Genomic DNA, 18077 nt, shown 5'->3' on the forward strand with positions numbered 1-18077 from the left:
CTGTCAGCTACCTCTTTTCCACACGGTTCACAGTTGGTTTAACGAAGGTGTAACGCGCGAGACAGCTGACTGCACGAACCAGGGGCCATGGCGTATGCGTACCTCTTCAAGTACATCATCATCGGAGACACGGGTAAGCTGCGGCGAGTGGCAGCGAGACTGCCAGTTAGCATCCAGCTAGCTCTGAGCTAGTGGTGTATTTCCGCAGTGTTGGACAGTCCAATGACGTGGTAAAAGCAGAGACGCAAGGGGTGGGATGACAGCTCCAATTCTTCAACGTTAACACTTTTGTATAATGTTATTAACACCCTGACAGTGACGGAAAATGAGACACAGACACTCAAACACAATATTTCCCTAAACTACTTTTGCGGAGCGGTTGTTGACACAGTTGGGCCTTTTGTCCGTCTGCGTCGAGGGTGGGGGTGTTAGCCCAGCTAGCTGCCTGGCTAGCTGCCTAGCTAGCATTAGCGGTTCCACTAAAATATTTGGCCAACAGCTGTCACAGCGGCATTTAGTGCTTCATTGGCTCTTGTTTCGCGGACAAGATGCTCATAATAGTCTTCTCTTCATGTCGTGGACGCGTTATTAAATTAAACATTTACACTCGCTCAGTTTGTCACAGAAGGCCAATACGTCAAGCTAAAGCCTGTAATATTCCTCTAAAATGGCGTAGAAGCAGTTTCGCTATTTCCGACCCAATGTTAACGTGAGCTGGCCGTCTTGATGAGCGGTCAGCTTGCAGACCGGCAGCAGGTGCATCGGTGCTGCTGTATGGTAACGATGCTGCTTCAGTGTTTCACTAAAACGGACAGGGTTGACTGCAGCCTCAGGTAGAGTGAGACATGGATGAGGTGGGTTGATCAGTACAGGAAGCCGAACCGAAGACTTGGGCCAAATATACAGTCAAGATCCAAACAGGTGTTTCCAGTCACGATGATTAAGTTATTGTGGAATAATTGTATGCTTACATTGTTAGGATAGACGTTCAAACCGAGCCAGTTATTATAGTGGAAGTTGTTGAAACACAGTTTCGTAATGCGCACGCGTGTTGACTTGTTTTAGATGATCATTGTGGTGGGCTGGAAGTCTACTACCGTGTTATTGCGAAATCTGTTTTTGCCTGCTGTTGTTGTTGTTGTTGTTTATCTTTTAATAATGAGTGCTGAAGAGCTTCGCTTGATTACATGCACGTCTACACCAGAAATACTCTGCACTCGGGGAATAATATAAAATGTATGTTTTGGTAGTTCAGAGCCACCATATCTGGTTTGTGTTTACATTTAGAGACAGCTTTTATTGCAGAGTTGATGTGTTGAATTGCATTCGATTGTACAGGTGTGATTTTGTGTCTGTGAAATTGTCTGTGGTCGGCAGCATTACACCTGCTCCCAAATATCATCGTAGGCTATCAGAATGATCCCAAAGACTTTTCTCCTGTGTCGAAGCCCTTCCACTAAACAACACAAGTGCTTTAAACGGAGCAGACATTGCGTAAGTCCACGTCGAGCGTTGGCCATAGGTCCGGTTGTCCCCTTTTGATTGGAAAGGAAGGAAGGGGAGACAGTGTTTCGCGGACCTTCGGCTGTTTGCGAACATGTTTGACAGAAGTGAGTTATGGAACAGCAGAGGTAAATGTCCTGGAAAAAAAAATTCTGTCTCCTCATAACACCCTGTTCCATATTGTCACTGTGATGTCACTAGCTTGGGGTGGGGATTGTTTAGGACCTTGCCAGTGATCCACAGAAGCTTCCAAACCTTGTTTTTCTGAAGCGTACACCCAATTGGCTTACTCGTTAGTGGTTTCAAATGTAAATTAAAAGGCTAGATTTGGGATGGTGATCTGATAACGGTATACATACATACAGTTTGAATACTCTAATGTTTTGTGCTGCATAAAGGAGACAGTTTTTTTTATAGCACTTTACATAATCCCTCTCTATTTGGCCGTGCTACGTCTGGCCATACCCTGACTCTGATTGGACCAAGAGAAACATCAATATGTAAGATATAATTAATGAGTAAACCTAGAAGGAAAAAAAGCCCACAAGACACAAAGAGAGACACTTATTTTCTAAGCAGTAACACAATCTTTCCAATTACATTTCTGAAATGACATTTATTTTTCACAAGCAACGAACGGTCCGTGTCTCAACATATTAAAAGTCGGTCGGGTTCTATTGACCATCGATCTGATTGTTTCATTTCGTTAAGTGAGTTGGTCATTCCAAATACAACCTGACACAAGCCACACATTTTAGTCACTAAGATAGAGAAGAAGATTTCAAAGTTGTTTTTCCAAAGGTTAAAGCAAAGTTGACACCAACACAAAAAAAGCAGTTGGTAAAATTATGCTTCAGTAATTGTTCTTTTTTATGGTGTAATCTTTTTTTAGTTAAGTCTGTAACATTTATTTTTTTAAATAGTCAAAATGTGGTATTTTTGCTTACATCCTTGAAGCTGTAACCACATTTTCTGTTTGATGATTTACTTTGTAATGGACTAAATCAATTAGAAAAATTAGAATGACATTTTTCAATGATAGTCATAGTTATACTTTACTAATGATTTACTTAGAAGGAATTGTTTCAGCATTGTTATTATTGATAGATAGACATTGTGTGACTTGGTCTCATTTGCAACCTACCAGCCTCTTACCTTTACAGGTGCGACAGCAGAAATGTTATACGGTTTATCAATTATTTTTGGTTCATACCAGTTTGTATTCTCTATCCAATCTTTTTGCGCCTCTACATTAATACAACCTGTCAGGTCCTTATCTCATCTCGTCCTCCTGATAGAGATTCACTGGTTGTTGCACGGTACGGCCAGGTGTTATCTGTCCTTCATTATCCAAAGCTCATCGTGGTCTGCAGTAGTTTGACAGGTATCAGTCAAGTGTGTCTATTTGTAGCCTAGTAACTGCCATGTCGAGTCCTGATACACCAAAACGAATAACATTATACCCCCAATACACAAGAGCAGCAGCTTAGTCCCAAATGTCTCTGTTCTGCCTGCTGTCCAGCTGTGTGGCAGCACATGCTCTATTACAGAAATGAATTGTTTTTATATTTCTGCTTTCCATTGTCCTCACAGGTCTAACCCGCACCACACCAGCTGGGGACTGATTCGTATTAGTTCAGCTGGCCCATACTAGAGGATTTTGTCAAATCCCCACACATAAGGACTCGCGTTTTCATTTTGCCGCGTCCGTCATGACTGCGGTTGCTGTCCTTGTTGTCTGTCAGCCTGGTTCCCAATTGGCTGTTGTTCTTTCCCTTGTGACTGCGCCATCCACTGTCTGTTGATTTTGATAATAATATTTGCAATATGAAATCGGTGCGGCCAACATGGGATTCCAAGCATATCGGGCAAATTAAAAAAATAAATACACACTTGACACACCACAGGAATATCTGGCGAGATAATCTTCTCAACTAACCAAAAAATTGTATCTGTGCTGACTAGTGTCGGTGGGGGGGATTGGTAGCGTGTGCCTGCATTAGTGTTACAACGGCAGCAGAGAGTTGGAAATGAAGAGGAAAGTTCCACCATATGACTCATCTAGATCTGTGATTAGCTTTACCACTGCACTCCGAGAATGAGGAAGACTCAGCAGCGGCCACTTAAAGTAGATGAATGTTTTAAAGGTGATTCAAAGGATGAGAGTTTGGGGCGGAAAAAAAAACTTCTTGTCTAACACCCTAAAACGGCAGTATTTGTAGTTTTTCGTGTATTTTTGTGCCCTAAATGTCTGGCATGTATTCAGACTTTCTTATTCTAAGGTTGATACGTTTTGTTCCCAATTGCCCTTCCTTAACTAATTCTTGTGGCGCATAACATTTTTCGGTATTTTAAGAGGACCTTCCACTTAAAAGGTGTGACCTAATCTGTGTAGTTCTAATCTAAATATTCCTTTTCACGTCACTGTTCTGGTTACTTTAAATGCATTCCTTTCAGATAAAAGGAGTCGAAGTTTGTTAAAAAGCAGCCCCCACTGGGGCATCCTGGTGCTGTTTAAGACGCTCACCATCTGATCGCAACATCCTCGGCTCAAGTTCGTCTGGTAGCATTCCCCCCTCCCTCTTCTTCTCCTGGCAGCTCTCTGCTGTATGCTGTCTAATAATTCCCCAACTAATACTTAAAGAAAATCCAAGTCATTCATTTGTGGTGCTTTTGCGGTCGAGAGTTTCCTCTTCGGTGACATGCTGAGGCTGCGGCCCGGAGCTATAAGAAGTAAGTCGTCATCGATTGAACTGTCCGGGTCAATAGAAAGGAAAGCTGTGAATTCTGTTTTTTTTTCTCTTCAGCATTAGCCTCCAGCCAGCCTGTCCACAGATCTGGTTGGCAGAAAAACAGACTGATTACAATTATAGTCTCTGGACATGTTTAAACCTCCAAAATTAGACTCTGGACCAGTGCCCCTTGTAGATCTGCAAATTTTCAGACACTTACCAATTTTTTTTTTAAAGAGGTTTGACCTCCTTTTCAGAGTTTTGAAATGCATTCAGGATCACTGGTAACTAGCAGTCCCCCGACCCCTAAAGGACAGACATTACTATGAGGGATCATTCGTTTCTTAACATGTAAATATCGACGCAATTACAAAACAATTACTTTAACTTTCTTAAATTGAATAATCAACACTAAAACTATTTCTCCAGAAAACCTGAGCAATCTGAACCCTCTATGAAGATAAATCCTCTATGATCCTGGGTCAGTGGTCGGTGTCTAAACATTTACAGCAGGGACCCTCAGGAATCTACAACCCAGTGGTGGTGTGGTGAAGTCACACTGTTGCTAAAATCATATAAAGATCTCTGCCTAATATCTGCTTATATATTGTTATACTTCCACCAAATGTTTGACTACGTACAACTCTATATTATAGTATATTTGTACACTTTGTTTTCCTTAGTACAGAATCATCGGTTCTCCCGACATCCCCAATGAAGACGGTTCCCCCGGGCAGACTTCCTTCACATTCCTCAACGGGGATTGCAGCGCAATGGGCTGACCTTGCTCAGCTTCAGGTTCCTAGGTTTCTGCTTGCTTCGCAGAGCTGAGCAGTGAGTCATTGACCTGCTGAACACCACGTCTGCAGCACCAGCCATTGATGAACAAAGCAAATGAGACAAAACCACCTGGAGCACCCGCCAAAATGGGCAATATATAAAATACAAAATAGTCACTCATCTTTATTGCTAAAACCAAATTGTCATAATAATTCAACCTCGCCATCTTTCAAACATGAAAGCCGGCACGTTGTCCCCTAAAAACGATGATTACAACACTAATGTTGAAAGGATGCCCGATGGATGAGCCCGCCTCTTACCTGATTACACTGAAATACTTGTTGCCGTGACAACTGCTGAGGCCAGCTCTCCAGAGGTGACAGACCCAGCCTCCAGTTAAATGGTCATCTGGCCCACTGACCGGGTCCCGTTGGATGAAGAACAGAGCTGTGCTTTCTGCTGCCACGTCGATCTCTTTACTTCCAGGTTGTTCCTGTGCAGAATATTGCTGTTGTTGTTTTTGCTCTTAAAGCAAACTTCTTCATGTGCTTGTCAAAGCTTTCTCATAGTTGGCAGATAAAGTTTTCTGTAGGTCGACCACCTCCAGTTTAGTGGAAGGAAGCCGAGCGTCAGCCAGTGCTTATCTCATCTGCCCACGTGCGCTGAATCAGACCCGTGTTTGATCAGCCGTAGCCGAAAAATTAATCTACCTCCTATTCATCCAGTTAACCTGTTCTCTCTAACCAGCTGCGTAGTCACCTGGTTTTATTTTGTTTGTTCTGAAAGCCTGGCGGGTCTTTCCACATTTAGAATTACCCACACGTGATAAGAGCCTCTGGCGCAGCATTATTATTATTATTATCATTATTATTCAACGAGAAGCTGTGACATAATGCGGCATTCTCCACCCATTATGACTAGGGATGGGTATCTTTTTTGTCTTTCTCCCAATGCTAAAACAATACTTTTAATAACGATACAGGTGCCTGAACCGAAGGCAAATAGTTTTCTTGAAATTGAACAATATATTAACTGTTAACAACAGTTTACAGTAATACTTAAATACAAAACACTCTGTACACAGCTTCAAACTTCAGCAATTCTTTTGCAACACAAGCATCAGGTGGCCTGATGGGTCCGTGTGCAACAGAACTCCACTCAGAAACTGTTGGATTCTACAAACTCTGCTGCTTTACTGGACTACACGTCATCATTAATATTAACTGGGGGAGCTTTTTGGAACCAGGCGGAGCTGCTCTTGAATTCTGAAAACACCAAATGAACCGAGGAACAAACACGTCTCCTAATAATCTCACTTTGTGTCGCGGCTTGGAGCGTTTCTCCTGCAGAGCTCCCAGCCGATGTTCTTGCCGGTCAGCTGGGGTTCTTCCTTTCTGACGTACGCGCAATTGTGTTGTTGCATTTGCTGCACGTAGCGTTGTTCGAATCTTTTTTTGCGAAATACAGTCAACCTTTCTGCATTTTCTCTGTTAAAAAGCTGATGCTAGCTAGCTACTATAGCTATACAAACGATAGGCTACCGTTAGCTGCTGCCAGGACGGAATCATCAGAGTAGAGTTAAAAAAAGTATTTCAATCGGCTCAGGCACCAAAAGGAAGCACCGAAATCTGCGTTGCGTTTCGGTCTGGTGGGTACCAGTCGACCGGTGTCGTACTCGACCCTAATTATGACAGCGTGTAGCCACTCTCACCCATTGAAGGCACAGCAGGTTGTGATTGGTTGCTGCCTCAGGTGGGTCGCTCCGTACCGCAGGTGTCGTGTTGTTACCCCGTAGTTAGAAACAGGAAGCTATGCTGCTAGTGGTGTAACGGATAATGAAACCCACGGATGGGTTATGTGCTACGCTGTAATGGTCTGTTAATTGTATTTTGACTCATTCAGCTGATTGTAATTATGTATCAACTGGAAGCTAAACATCTTCATGGGTCCTCTGCCATGGAGCAGTGCATTGTGAGCAGGTGTCTGCTGACTGCACACACGAGTGTGAAGGAGGTCACGGCGACGTGGTTGTTATGCCCCCATATAGCCGCCCTCCTCAGGATCCTTATCTTGTCTCTTATCATCATCATCATGCAGGGACGCCTGCCTAGCAACACCCCGATGCCTGGCGATAGTAACCCTTGGAAACCACGAAAGAGGAAGACCACGTCCCTCCCTGTCACCTCCTTGAACGTCTGTCGGACAACTCTGGCCTTCTCATCAGCATCCCCCACCCACTCCCCGCCTGTTGACAGCGCTGTGCCGCTCCCTCACCTCAAACCTCTGCCGGCTCATCCTGGTATCAACCCACGTCTGCAAAATGAGCATTAAACTGCTCTTTATCTGTTAGACACTAACACTCCTAAGGAGCTGCACATTGGAAATTGAAGCACTTTTAATATTAAATTGAAGGGAAGATGATTAGATTTTTACTAACCGAAAAAAACTTTGAAGATACCCACTTGATTTGATTAACTTAAACTACAGAGGCCTCTGGAAAGACTTTTTGTCCAGACCAAGAACTGTGGCTGTCCCCATCTCTTATGTGGGATTTCAGTACATTTGTTATGTATCTTTTCACAGCCAATAAAAGCAGGATAAATAATTACACCGACCAATAACTCAAACTTCAAGTTAAATATGGGCATTTGAGTATTACATACATTATATACATTATTACATACAGTATTACATACAAGGTCGACTTGAAATATGTGTACCTCAACTTACAAGTATGATTCATCTCAAAAGGCATAGTTTGGTGTGCTCAGTCTGGTCTTTGGAGAATAATCAGTTCACAGGCAGTGTTTTTATGTTATCCCTCATTTTATTTATCGTTTAGTATTTATTATTTTTATTTAATTTATTATTGACAGACTGACTCTTATTGAATGAATGGGAAATTGCCTGTCACGTGCAACATCTTTTATTTTTAGGTCAGCTCTTGCCGTAATGGCTGGAATAAAGACGTACGGCTTCGGGGGGGGGGGGCTAGTTTGTCTGTCTTCTTCCAAGTAGAGGCCCGGTACCTACCATCACCTTTTCTCAAAGTAGCAATACGTTGAGTATATTGGATACACGGCCAAACCTTTAGGTGCCCTTTCCTGTCGGTGCCAGCAGCGTGGGTTAATCGGGCTGTGGATACTGTAAATTAAAATGTTTTCTCGGTGTTCAGACGTTCTCTTCAGACACTTTAAACAGGCGGCAGTGGAGCTGCTGCTGCCCCAAACCTGTTTGGTGAGGTTTCTAATGTTCCCAATGTTTGTTTGTTTTTATTTTTCCAGCATGTGTCAAGGAAGTAACAGCTCACTGTTTTTGTAACTGATGGCTTCTCTCCACACAGGAAGCTGTTGGAAGTGCTATGTGGAGGCATGTTCATAATGAGCCCACAGTAGCATCTCGCACCGGGCTAACAGCTGGCTAACAGCTGTTAGACGACACTGGGTGGGAGAAATGCTGCGTACACTCCGTGTCGGGGTCGTCTGTGGTCGTCTCATTTTGATGAGTTAACCCTATAGGACATTACTTATAGTGGTACATGTGTAACTTTCTCCAGAGCGCTGTGGGGGAGCTCAGAGCTCATGAAAGTCATTGATTTCATCATGTTAGCCGCCTGTGTGGTGTTTTATTCTCAGCACATGTGACACCTTTGGAAATTAAATGATCGTGTGTTCATGCTTATATAAGTAAAACGATATAATCACAGCTGTAGCTCTCTTTAATAGTGTGTGTTTTTCTTTTTTCCAGGTGTGGGGAAGTCATGTCTATTACTACAGTTCACAGACAAGAGGTTTCAGCCAGTTCACGATCTCACTATCGGTAAGAGCGCCTGTCCTCTCCACGCAACACATTACATGCCTCAAATGTCGTCATATTTTCGCATTTACTAAGCAAACTCATGCTTCTTGTTCAAAACCAGTACAGCTGGTATTAGCGGGTCTTCTTCAGAGTAATTAGCTGTGGTGGACTGTTCATGTTCCACCTTTTTAAGTTATTGGATCGTGAGTGTCGCCGGTAATGCTGTTTCAGATTGGAAAAGTTGAGCTTGCCCTTTTATGCAGACTGATGAAATCATCATAAGGAGACCAGTCTCATCTTAAATATTAAAATATATAATACTTTTATTCATTTGTATGAGTAGAAGGTAGAAATGTCTCCAGACAGAATACTTTCAGACACATTGGCATGAAGTCAATACACAATAGCAGCTCCATCAAAGCAGCACCAGGCTCTCGATGGCAAGGACTGAATGGAAGCTTAACCAGATGCACAGCGCCGTGTGCTGACGTAGCTGGCCGGTTTCACACACCGGCCGTCCTTTCTAATGAAGAGACTTTACGGCCACGCCGGCTGAGGTCGTCTTAACGATTTTGCCACCTAAGCATGAACTACTTTGCCACGGTGATAGGACAATCATGGGAAACCATATTTGAGTTTTGTTAAGATATACTTCTAATTGTGATTGTGGAGGAAAGTGCGAGGTATGTGAAATATGTCGGGGTTCTGGGTCTCATGCTGCGAGGATTTAAATCAACTGCTGTGACTCATTTTCGCTGCTTTGGCCACCATATATGCCATTTTGGGCATATATGGTGGCCAATAGGTAACCAAAAATGTGCAGTACAGAAATGCCAAAGACGTGATTGAGGTCATTTTGTGGGAGGGCCGGTGAGTGAGAGGAAAGTCAAACAGAGGAGTGTCCCCACTCCCATTTTCTTTTTCTACATGGCCAATAAAAAGTGAGTGAAACGGGTGGAATGTTGTGTATTCGTACGTTATAAAGGGTCTCCTTTCTGTTTCTGTCCGTTTGTCACGGTTTATCTAATAAGGTTCCTGTCTGAACTAATAAGTAAGTGATCTTTGTAAAAATTAATAAATATAAAAGGTTTTTTTATTGTCAGCACCTAATTGTACTAATTCACATTCTTCTCTATGTGTGTATGTGTTTGTGTCTCTAGGTGTGGAGTTTGGAGCGAGGATGATCACTATAGATGGCAAACAGATCAAACTGCAGATCTGGGATACGGTAAGTGTGTATGTATGTGTGTGTGTGTGTGTGTGTGTATTTTTTTAAAGGAGGCTCTCTTCAATGTGGCAGCTCTCATGACTTTGTAAAGAGACCTGAACAAATATTTAATGACGGCAAGGCTGTAAATATACGTATGTCTCTGAACTGCAGACTGCGGTCTTCAATTTAACCTGTGATTCTGTAATAAAGCATTTCATGAATATTAATTGCTTTTTTTTGAAAATATTCAGAAGAATTCTTCGGAAAGCTCATTTATCTTAGTGACTCTGACAGACCTTTAACTTAAATGCATTGTATCCTTACATGCCCTGTGATTAATCTCTAAATGCATTGTTGGTGTACTTCCATGTTGTATTTATGTTGTTACAGAGAGTCAGCTTTACGTAATAATAATTTTAAACATGCAATTTTCTCATCAAAGAGATCAATAATAGAAGCACAATGGTTTCTGTTACCTTGTTAGTGAATGAACGTCTCATCCATCTGTGGAGGTACCGCTGTAACGCTAGTAATCATATTAAGGCCATAAACGTACATAATTCCTCAAGAGAGCCGGTACTGGATGTGATGTTCTGACTGTTGGGTCAGTGTACTCTGGTGTCCTGTCCATGCAGTTCCCCGGTGGACCAGCAGGTGGAGTTAGAGCTCCATGGAAAAACGGTGAGCAGGCCCACAGCAGTGATGGCGGTCCTGCTTCTCAAAACTCAAAGACTGCTGCAGGTTTTCTCTCCGCCTAGCGAGTTCATCGTCTTCACCCGGCTCTCCAGGTGTCCTGTAGTCCCTGTTCGCATCATGTCATTATGACAACCAGCAGGGCTCACTGCTGCTTGCCAGTAAGGGGGCCAGTTTCTGTTAATTTAGCTTACAACCTGGTAACTAGCTGGTTCCTTAAAAGAAAAAGGCAAAATGTGTGAAATACCAAACTGAACCCCTTTTTACTTCGGCTCTCTGATGCAGCATTTTTAAGCACTATATCCATTCAATTTGAATGGTTTGTGTTTGTAAATGTCTTTCCTTTTATTTATTTTTTCGTTTGGCTTCACTGACATTTGTTGCCGACGTTTTATACTCATTTGTAGGGCTTTCACAAAATATTTACATGGTGAGGTTTTTGATAAATAATAATCAGTATTGTGGATATAATGGGTAGCAGGGTCATTTCCCCATAGACTTCTATACAACAAGAATCGCCCCCTGCTGGTCAGTAGAGATAATGCAGGTTTTAAGACATGAAGCATCGGCTTGACTGGGCAGAACCGGAGGTAGTCGCCTGGTTATGACATCCAAAACGTAACAATATCTAGTCCCTTATCAATATATCGATATATTGAAAGCTTCCTTTTGACGCCCATGTGAAATTACCATATAGACCGTACAGAAACGTGTGTGTGTGTGTGTGTGTGTGTGTGTGTGTGTGTGTGTGTGTGTGTGTGTGTGTGTGTGTGTGTGTCAGATGGCAGACAGACGCATCGTTCCCTCTCCTTCACCCTTATTTATCATGTATTCACTAATAGCATTACCGACTGGTTGGCCGCTCCCTGACTGACTGGTGGCCGTCCAACTGACTGTTTGGTTCACTGACCGGTCCTCTGGTTGAGCTTGTTACCAGTGTTCTAGCTGTCTCAACTACCTGGTCAGCGACCGGGTTACTAGTCCACTGACTCGGGGAGCAACTAGACTGGGCTCCTGGCTGACAGCCTGGTGCTCCGACTTGCCAAGTGATTCACCAACCGGTTGTGTTTCTGACTGACTGACTGTCTGTTTTTTTAGATGAGGTCAGAGCAGAGCAGGGCAGCGCTGCAGCTGCTGGGATAGAGCAGCGTTTTGTTTTCTAGACTGGCCCGGCGATACACAGACAACATTGTTACTGTACATGGGATGGAGACAGAGGATGAATAGCGGGAAGGGGTTGGGGGAGGTAAGATCGCTAGATGCTGAAAGGGGTGATGGAAAGAGTGGAGAAGATAAGTGATGCAAGAAAGAGACAGTGGAGGCGAGACAATGGGGGGTAATAATGTAAAGGGGGAGTGAGGGAACAAGGTGACCGGGGGGGGGCAGGGATAGAAATGCAGCCGAGGTGTAGAGGTAGGTAGAGGGAGGTGTAGAGAGGTAGAGAGAAAGGTAGAGGTAGAGAGAGAGAGGGGGAGAGAGAGAGAGAGAGAGAGGGGGAGAGAGAGAGAGAGAGAGAGGGGTAGAGAGAGAGAGAGAGAGGGGTAGAGAGAGAGGTAGAGAGAGAGAGAAAGAGAGGGGGGTAGAGAGAGAGAGAGAGAGAGAAAACAGGCTCTGTCCTGTCCTCTCTCCAGCTGATGGAAAAACCTGGAGCCGGATACCGCTAGAGAATTAGGACATGTCTGGGACTAGACACAAAAACAGGACCGGTAGACCGACTGGTGGGGGGGGATGACCTGTAGATGAGGCCTGACTCCTTTAGGAAAGCAAGGGGATCAGCAGTCGTTCGTGGTCATTTCAATTATTCAGATTTCAATTTCTGTTTATTAATAAATGTATGTGTTTCTGCAGGCTGGTCAGGAGTCGTTCCGGTCCATCACCAGGTCTTACTACAGAGGAGCAGCAGGAGCTCTGCTAGTCTACGACATCACAAGGTAACGAATACCAATCAGACAGACCGCTATGCACTCTGCAGCCAAGCTGCATTCAGGAACTCTGTTATTTATTAAAATGTATTTTGTATAGCCAAAAATAAATTGAATTGAACTTTGATGTTAGAACGAGGACAAGAACTTGAAAACTTCTAAATAACACTCCCATCACACGCATTCCTCGTCATGGGAGGTTGCCAAATATTGTAGACTAGCATGATGTTTTTAGTAAATCCACATATAGCTGCACCAAAGAAAAATTAGCTAAATGCTAACACCCACATGCTAACAAGGTAGCCATGTTCAACATCTTACTTTAGCGTGTTAGCATGCTCACACTTGCTGATTGCCGCTCACCTTGAAGTCAACTGAGGTTGATGGAAATGTCTTCGTTGGCGTTAGGAATCAACAAAGCGATTAGCATTGATCCCCAACTGGCCAGAGGATCATCATTTTGTGGTAACCACGAACGTCTGAACCAAACTTTCAGGACCTTTCAATCCGCGTTTTTTTTTAAGATCGGGTAGCTATCGGATCGGCCCACGACTAGTGTGAATTTGGATATTTAGCTGCTTCTCTTTTCAAACCCCAAGAGCTGCAAGTCAGCCTTTCCATCAATTCAACACTACGGTCCACAGCAAAATGTATTGACGACTACTAGCCAGATTGACATTACATTTGTTATTGATCATCATGGTCTCCAGAGGTTAATTCTTAATGATCCTTTGACCCTGTGACTTTTTTGTGCAGCACAACCATGAGGTCAAAACCTCCACCATCGTTCTCTATTTAAATTAGTTTTTTTAAACCCCCAGATTGGCCGGATGTCGATTGTAAAATCTAGGACTATCCTTGACTAAAGAGACTCTTAGTCACCTAACGCACACTTTGGTCAGCTAATCTTTTAGTTGATTCAATCGACCAAACTATTAAAGTTTCTCACACAAATGCACCACTTTATATTTTGTGTTTACAGAGTCGTCCTCATAAGTTTCTTAGAAATGAGCCATTCAACATTAAAAACCTTAAAAAAAAGACTAATCAAAATGTCAGTCGACCGAGACCAAAACGACCGATTAGTCGACTAAAGGGGGCCAGCTCGAGGAGAATCCTGCATTAGTTACTAGACCTGCTGCTTTGGAGTGCCTTTTGATGTAATGTCTAACACTGTGAGGCACAGTGGACATTACAACCTTTGGGGGCCACTAGAGGGACTCCAGACATGATGCCTCGGGCTCGAGGACAGAACTAGAACAAGAGGAAGTGGCGAGAACACCATTCACCACACAAGGGAGAGTGAAATCTGATTATCAATGTGAACCGCAGAGCTCCTTCATGATCAGGACCATGTGCTGCACCTCTGATGTTTTCTGTTTCATCACTGAGAAACTGTATTGTGTGCTTGTTTCAACAGAAGGGACACCTTCAACCACTTGACGACCTGGTTAGAGGACGCTCGCCAACATTCCAACTCCAACATGGTCATCATGCTCATTGGCAACAAGAGGTGAGACGAGGCTGGACCATCAGCTGTGTGTTGGGGTTTAAAAGCGCTGTGCTAACTTTACACTGTGGCTCGTGTTCAAAGTGAAATGAATACAACACTAATTTAAGGAACTCGGATCTGGTTATTCAGTGTGGCTATGGCGCAACAAGGCTGAAAGGCTTGCCAACACCTGTGCAAAAAAACTAAACGCGCGGCCTGATTAGGAATGTTGTGCTATGACTTTTGCAAGAGATTCGTAAAAACGAAAGTCGTGAACATTTTCACACGCGCGCAGGATTTTGGTGCGAAGTGAGCAAAAAAAAAAACACTAAACTTTCGGTCCACACTTTAACGCAGACAAATTATTTGAAGTTTAAACGGTTAACAAAACTCTGGACTTCATTTGGCCAAATGGCCATTTTGATTTAATTTAATCACAGTTTAAGTTTCAGGAAACTTGTGGGACCGTTTCAGATTGTATAATGGGTGTGTATTGGAGGGCATGTTCAGACCTAGAGTGGTGAGCTCACCACTAGAGTGGAGAGGAGCTTAAATATTTAGTCATTTTTCCAAACAATTTGCCTTTATTCCCACAATTTTCAGTCTTGATACATAATTTTAGATCAAAACATAAGACATGTTGTGCTGGTCTCAGACATGCGTCTGTGGAATCCAACGGACTTAGCATCTAGTCTGTCCCCATCACCCTGGTGCCCCAATCACCATGGTAGCCACTGACACATACTCACGCACCTGAGGTTACATAACAGTGTTGTGTAAGTTAATGCGATGTCAAAATCTGCCACTGTTAGAATTGTAGGAACTAATTCTGCTGTGGTTAATGCATTCTCTTTTTAAATGAAGAAGTTGACTTCTGCATCAGGCCTCAGCTGGTTGACAACACCGAGGGCCCAGGTACCCGAGTCATCTTCGGCTGCTGTTATCAGTGATGTGTCATCGTGACCACATCTTGGTTTATTTCATGAGAGAAAGCTCATAGCTTCCTCCTCGCTGTGTACTGATGTAACAGGTTACTGTTTTCTTTTCAGCTGACCATGAAAACGCGGCATGTCATCTCTTTAATGTGTTTGTGTGTGTTTTTTTTAAGTGACCTGGAGTCGAGGAGAGAGGTGAAGAAGGAGGAGGGGGAGGCGTTTGCCAGAGAACACGGCCTCATATTCATGGAGACCTCAGCCAAGACTGCCTCTAATGTCGAGGAGGTAATAATACACACGTACATGTATACACACACACACACACACACACACAGGCATACTGGTATTCAAGGGACAACTGGTGTGTCGTTCTATAGACGAGTGGTCCACTGGTATTGGTTGGCTGACGGACGATATATAATGCCGATATCATGTTGTTGTTTTTTTGCATCCGATAAAACACATCAATTTAATAATAAATAACCCAAAATAATGTCTGACTTTAAATTAACTTTTATTTAACGCTGTTATTCTCTGCATCGTTTGCTTGAGTGGATCGGCACTTGGTCTGCAGCGCACTTATTTAGAAATTTAAAGGAGTTCTCATCGTCATGACTTATTATTATTATTATTATTATTATTATTATTATTATTAGTATTAGTATTACTGCCAACCCTGTCGGAAAAAAAGTCACACGGAAGATGCTGGATTACACACACAAATCTCTTTGAATATGTCAGGATGTGTGAAACGCCACGCATTATCGGGCCGGACTGAAGTTTAGTCATGAATGAGCTCTGTCAGAGCTGACAGGTGATGGATGATAAATGTTCAACCAGAGATATTTGGTAGCTTTCACTATCTGACCTGTTGTAGTTTAATGTGCTAGCTTGTACGTGTAGATGCTCCCCCTGAATGGACTACCACACTTAGAGCACCCTCCTGCCCCCTGTGGCATCATGGGTCGCCGCCACACTGGAGCCAAACCCTTGCCAGCATCACACCAGCGTCACGAAGCGCGGTTAGCATGCGGCTCCGCCTTCCCCCCCTTACTGGAGCCACGCCCCTGGGTGTTGTTGTGTGTAATGAATGCGTGGCGTCGTTCCTCGGGGGACCCCTTTCTCACTTATCCAATCATATAAATAATCCCATCCTACGCCGCACAGCACGCTGTGTGTGTGTGTGTGTGTGTGTGTGTGTGTGTGTGTGTGTGTGTGTGTGTGTGTGTGTGTGTGTGTGTGTGTGTGTGTGTGTGTGTGTGTGTGTGTGTGTGTGTGTGTGTGTGTGTGTGTGTGTGTGTGCGGATTTATTTCTCTCCCTACCCCTCGCTTTGATTGGCCTATATCATGCTGCACACACCCCTCCCCCTCATCTTAACCCTGGAGAGAGCTCCACTCGTGTGTGTGTGTGTGTGTGGTATGATTAATTTGTCTCATTAGTGTCCTCTGAATCCTCCCGATACCGCTGCTCTCCTCCCTTCCCTTCATCTCTCCTTCGCTCCATCCCTCGACGTCCATCATTTGCTCTTTACCTCCCTCCCATCCTCTTTCACCCCCTTCCCGCCCCCCTTCCACACTCTCCATCCACGACCTCCTCCCCCCTTCCTCCAGCGTGTCTTCCTCCCCTTTTCTCCTCCGCTTCCCCCTGCCCCTCTTCCATTCATTTATCCCCTCTCCTCCTCCCTCTTCTCTATCATCTCCCTTTCTCTCTCTCAGCAGTATATCAACCAGTTATAGGTCATACATATTCATAACCCGCGCCCCGCCTCCCCCTCAGCGACACCCAGCAGCCAATCGGTGGGCCGGGTTTGTTGTCAGGGTCTGTGGGTGGACACCGGGCCGATGGGATGCTCCTTAGAGAGGGGTTCCTGTAAGCATCCTCTCTTCTCCCCCTCCCTTCTTCTCTCCTTACATCCTCCCTTCCTCAAGACCCTTTTCCTCAGCTTTTGCTATTTCTCTTCTTTCTTTAATTCTCGTCTAATGTTTTTCACTTCTCTTTTTTTTTTTTGCTGAAGTTTTTATATCTCTGTTTTTTTGTGCTGCTTTTCAGCTCTCTACTTCAACTATTCCTCTCGCCATGGGGTTGCCAAACTCATTTCAATGGCCCACATTGAATTTTTTTAAATTAACTAGAATATGGTTTGATTGTAGTAGTAGGTTTCTCTGTATGTACATTTCACATCCTAATTTAAACACCAGTCAACGTGTCGACTAAGTTTAGTGAAATATGATCTGTCTTAAGCTCTTCGCACAGAAACCCCTATTTTACCATTTCTGTATAATCTGTATGTATACATTTCAATATTCGACTCATAGATTTACATCTTACATGTGCATCCTAATGTTTTAAGTGGCCTTAGGCCCTGAACAGAAACCGATTGTTGCCCGTTTTACTTACTTACAATGTGAAAATCAAAAAAAGGTTTAGGCTCCCTGCTCTAGTCTTTCCTTTCCCGAAATACTGTCTCTCTCTCCTCAGCTTTCTGTTTCCTCCTTTTCCTTCCCATCGAACAATCCACACGCATCTGAATATCATAGAAAAGGAGGTGTGCGGAGCCGAGAAGTAGCATGGGACGCAGAGATACGTTGAAGGAAGGAGGACAGGAGTGAACAGGACAGAGTGCACCAGAGACCACCCTTGGGCTGCTCCGTCTATTTTCAGACTGTGTCAGATTAGAAGTTCAGGACATATTTCCACTTCTTAAATGACTCTGCTGAGGACGCACACTCCTCCTCAGCCTGACAAAGTTTCAGCTGGTCGTGCTGTTCCACGGTTCCTCCCTAGATCACACGGGACGCACAACAAGTTTATGCTCGCTGCGCTCCAGTTTGGACCTGTGAGACACTTAGAGACTCGTCCCCGGAGACAAATGCGGCCATATCACAGTCATCCGCTAGTAGCTCGGGGAGCTTAATTCCACTTTATTCTAACGTCTTTGATCCTCGCAGTGCTGTCTGTGAGGTGTGTGTGTGTGTGTGGAAGACAAACAGAGATTGCGTGTGTGTTCTGCT

General features: G+C 43.8%; 1 protein-coding gene across 1 annotated transcript in view; it reads left to right on the forward strand.

The window, feature by feature from the left end:
• rab2a (RAB2A, member RAS oncogene family) overlaps positions 1–18077 on the forward strand; it is a 25283-nt gene continuing 7206 nt past the window's right edge. Inside the window, exons 1-6 of the mRNA XM_079215607.1 lie at positions 1–133; positions 8763–8834; positions 9974–10041; positions 12565–12647; positions 14059–14151; positions 15239–15350. Coding sequence (XP_079071733.1) covers positions 88–133; positions 8763–8834; positions 9974–10041; positions 12565–12647; positions 14059–14151; positions 15239–15350 — 474 coding nt within the window. The 5' untranslated portion in view covers positions 1–87. The remainder of the gene's footprint in view (positions 134–8762; positions 8835–9973; positions 10042–12564; positions 12648–14058; positions 14152–15238; positions 15351–18077) is intronic.

The sequence above is a fragment of the Taurulus bubalis genome (assembly GCF_910589615.1).
Source record: "Taurulus bubalis genome assembly, chromosome: 1".
Classification (NCBI taxonomy): domain Eukaryota; kingdom Metazoa; phylum Chordata; class Actinopteri; order Perciformes; family Cottidae; genus Taurulus; species Taurulus bubalis.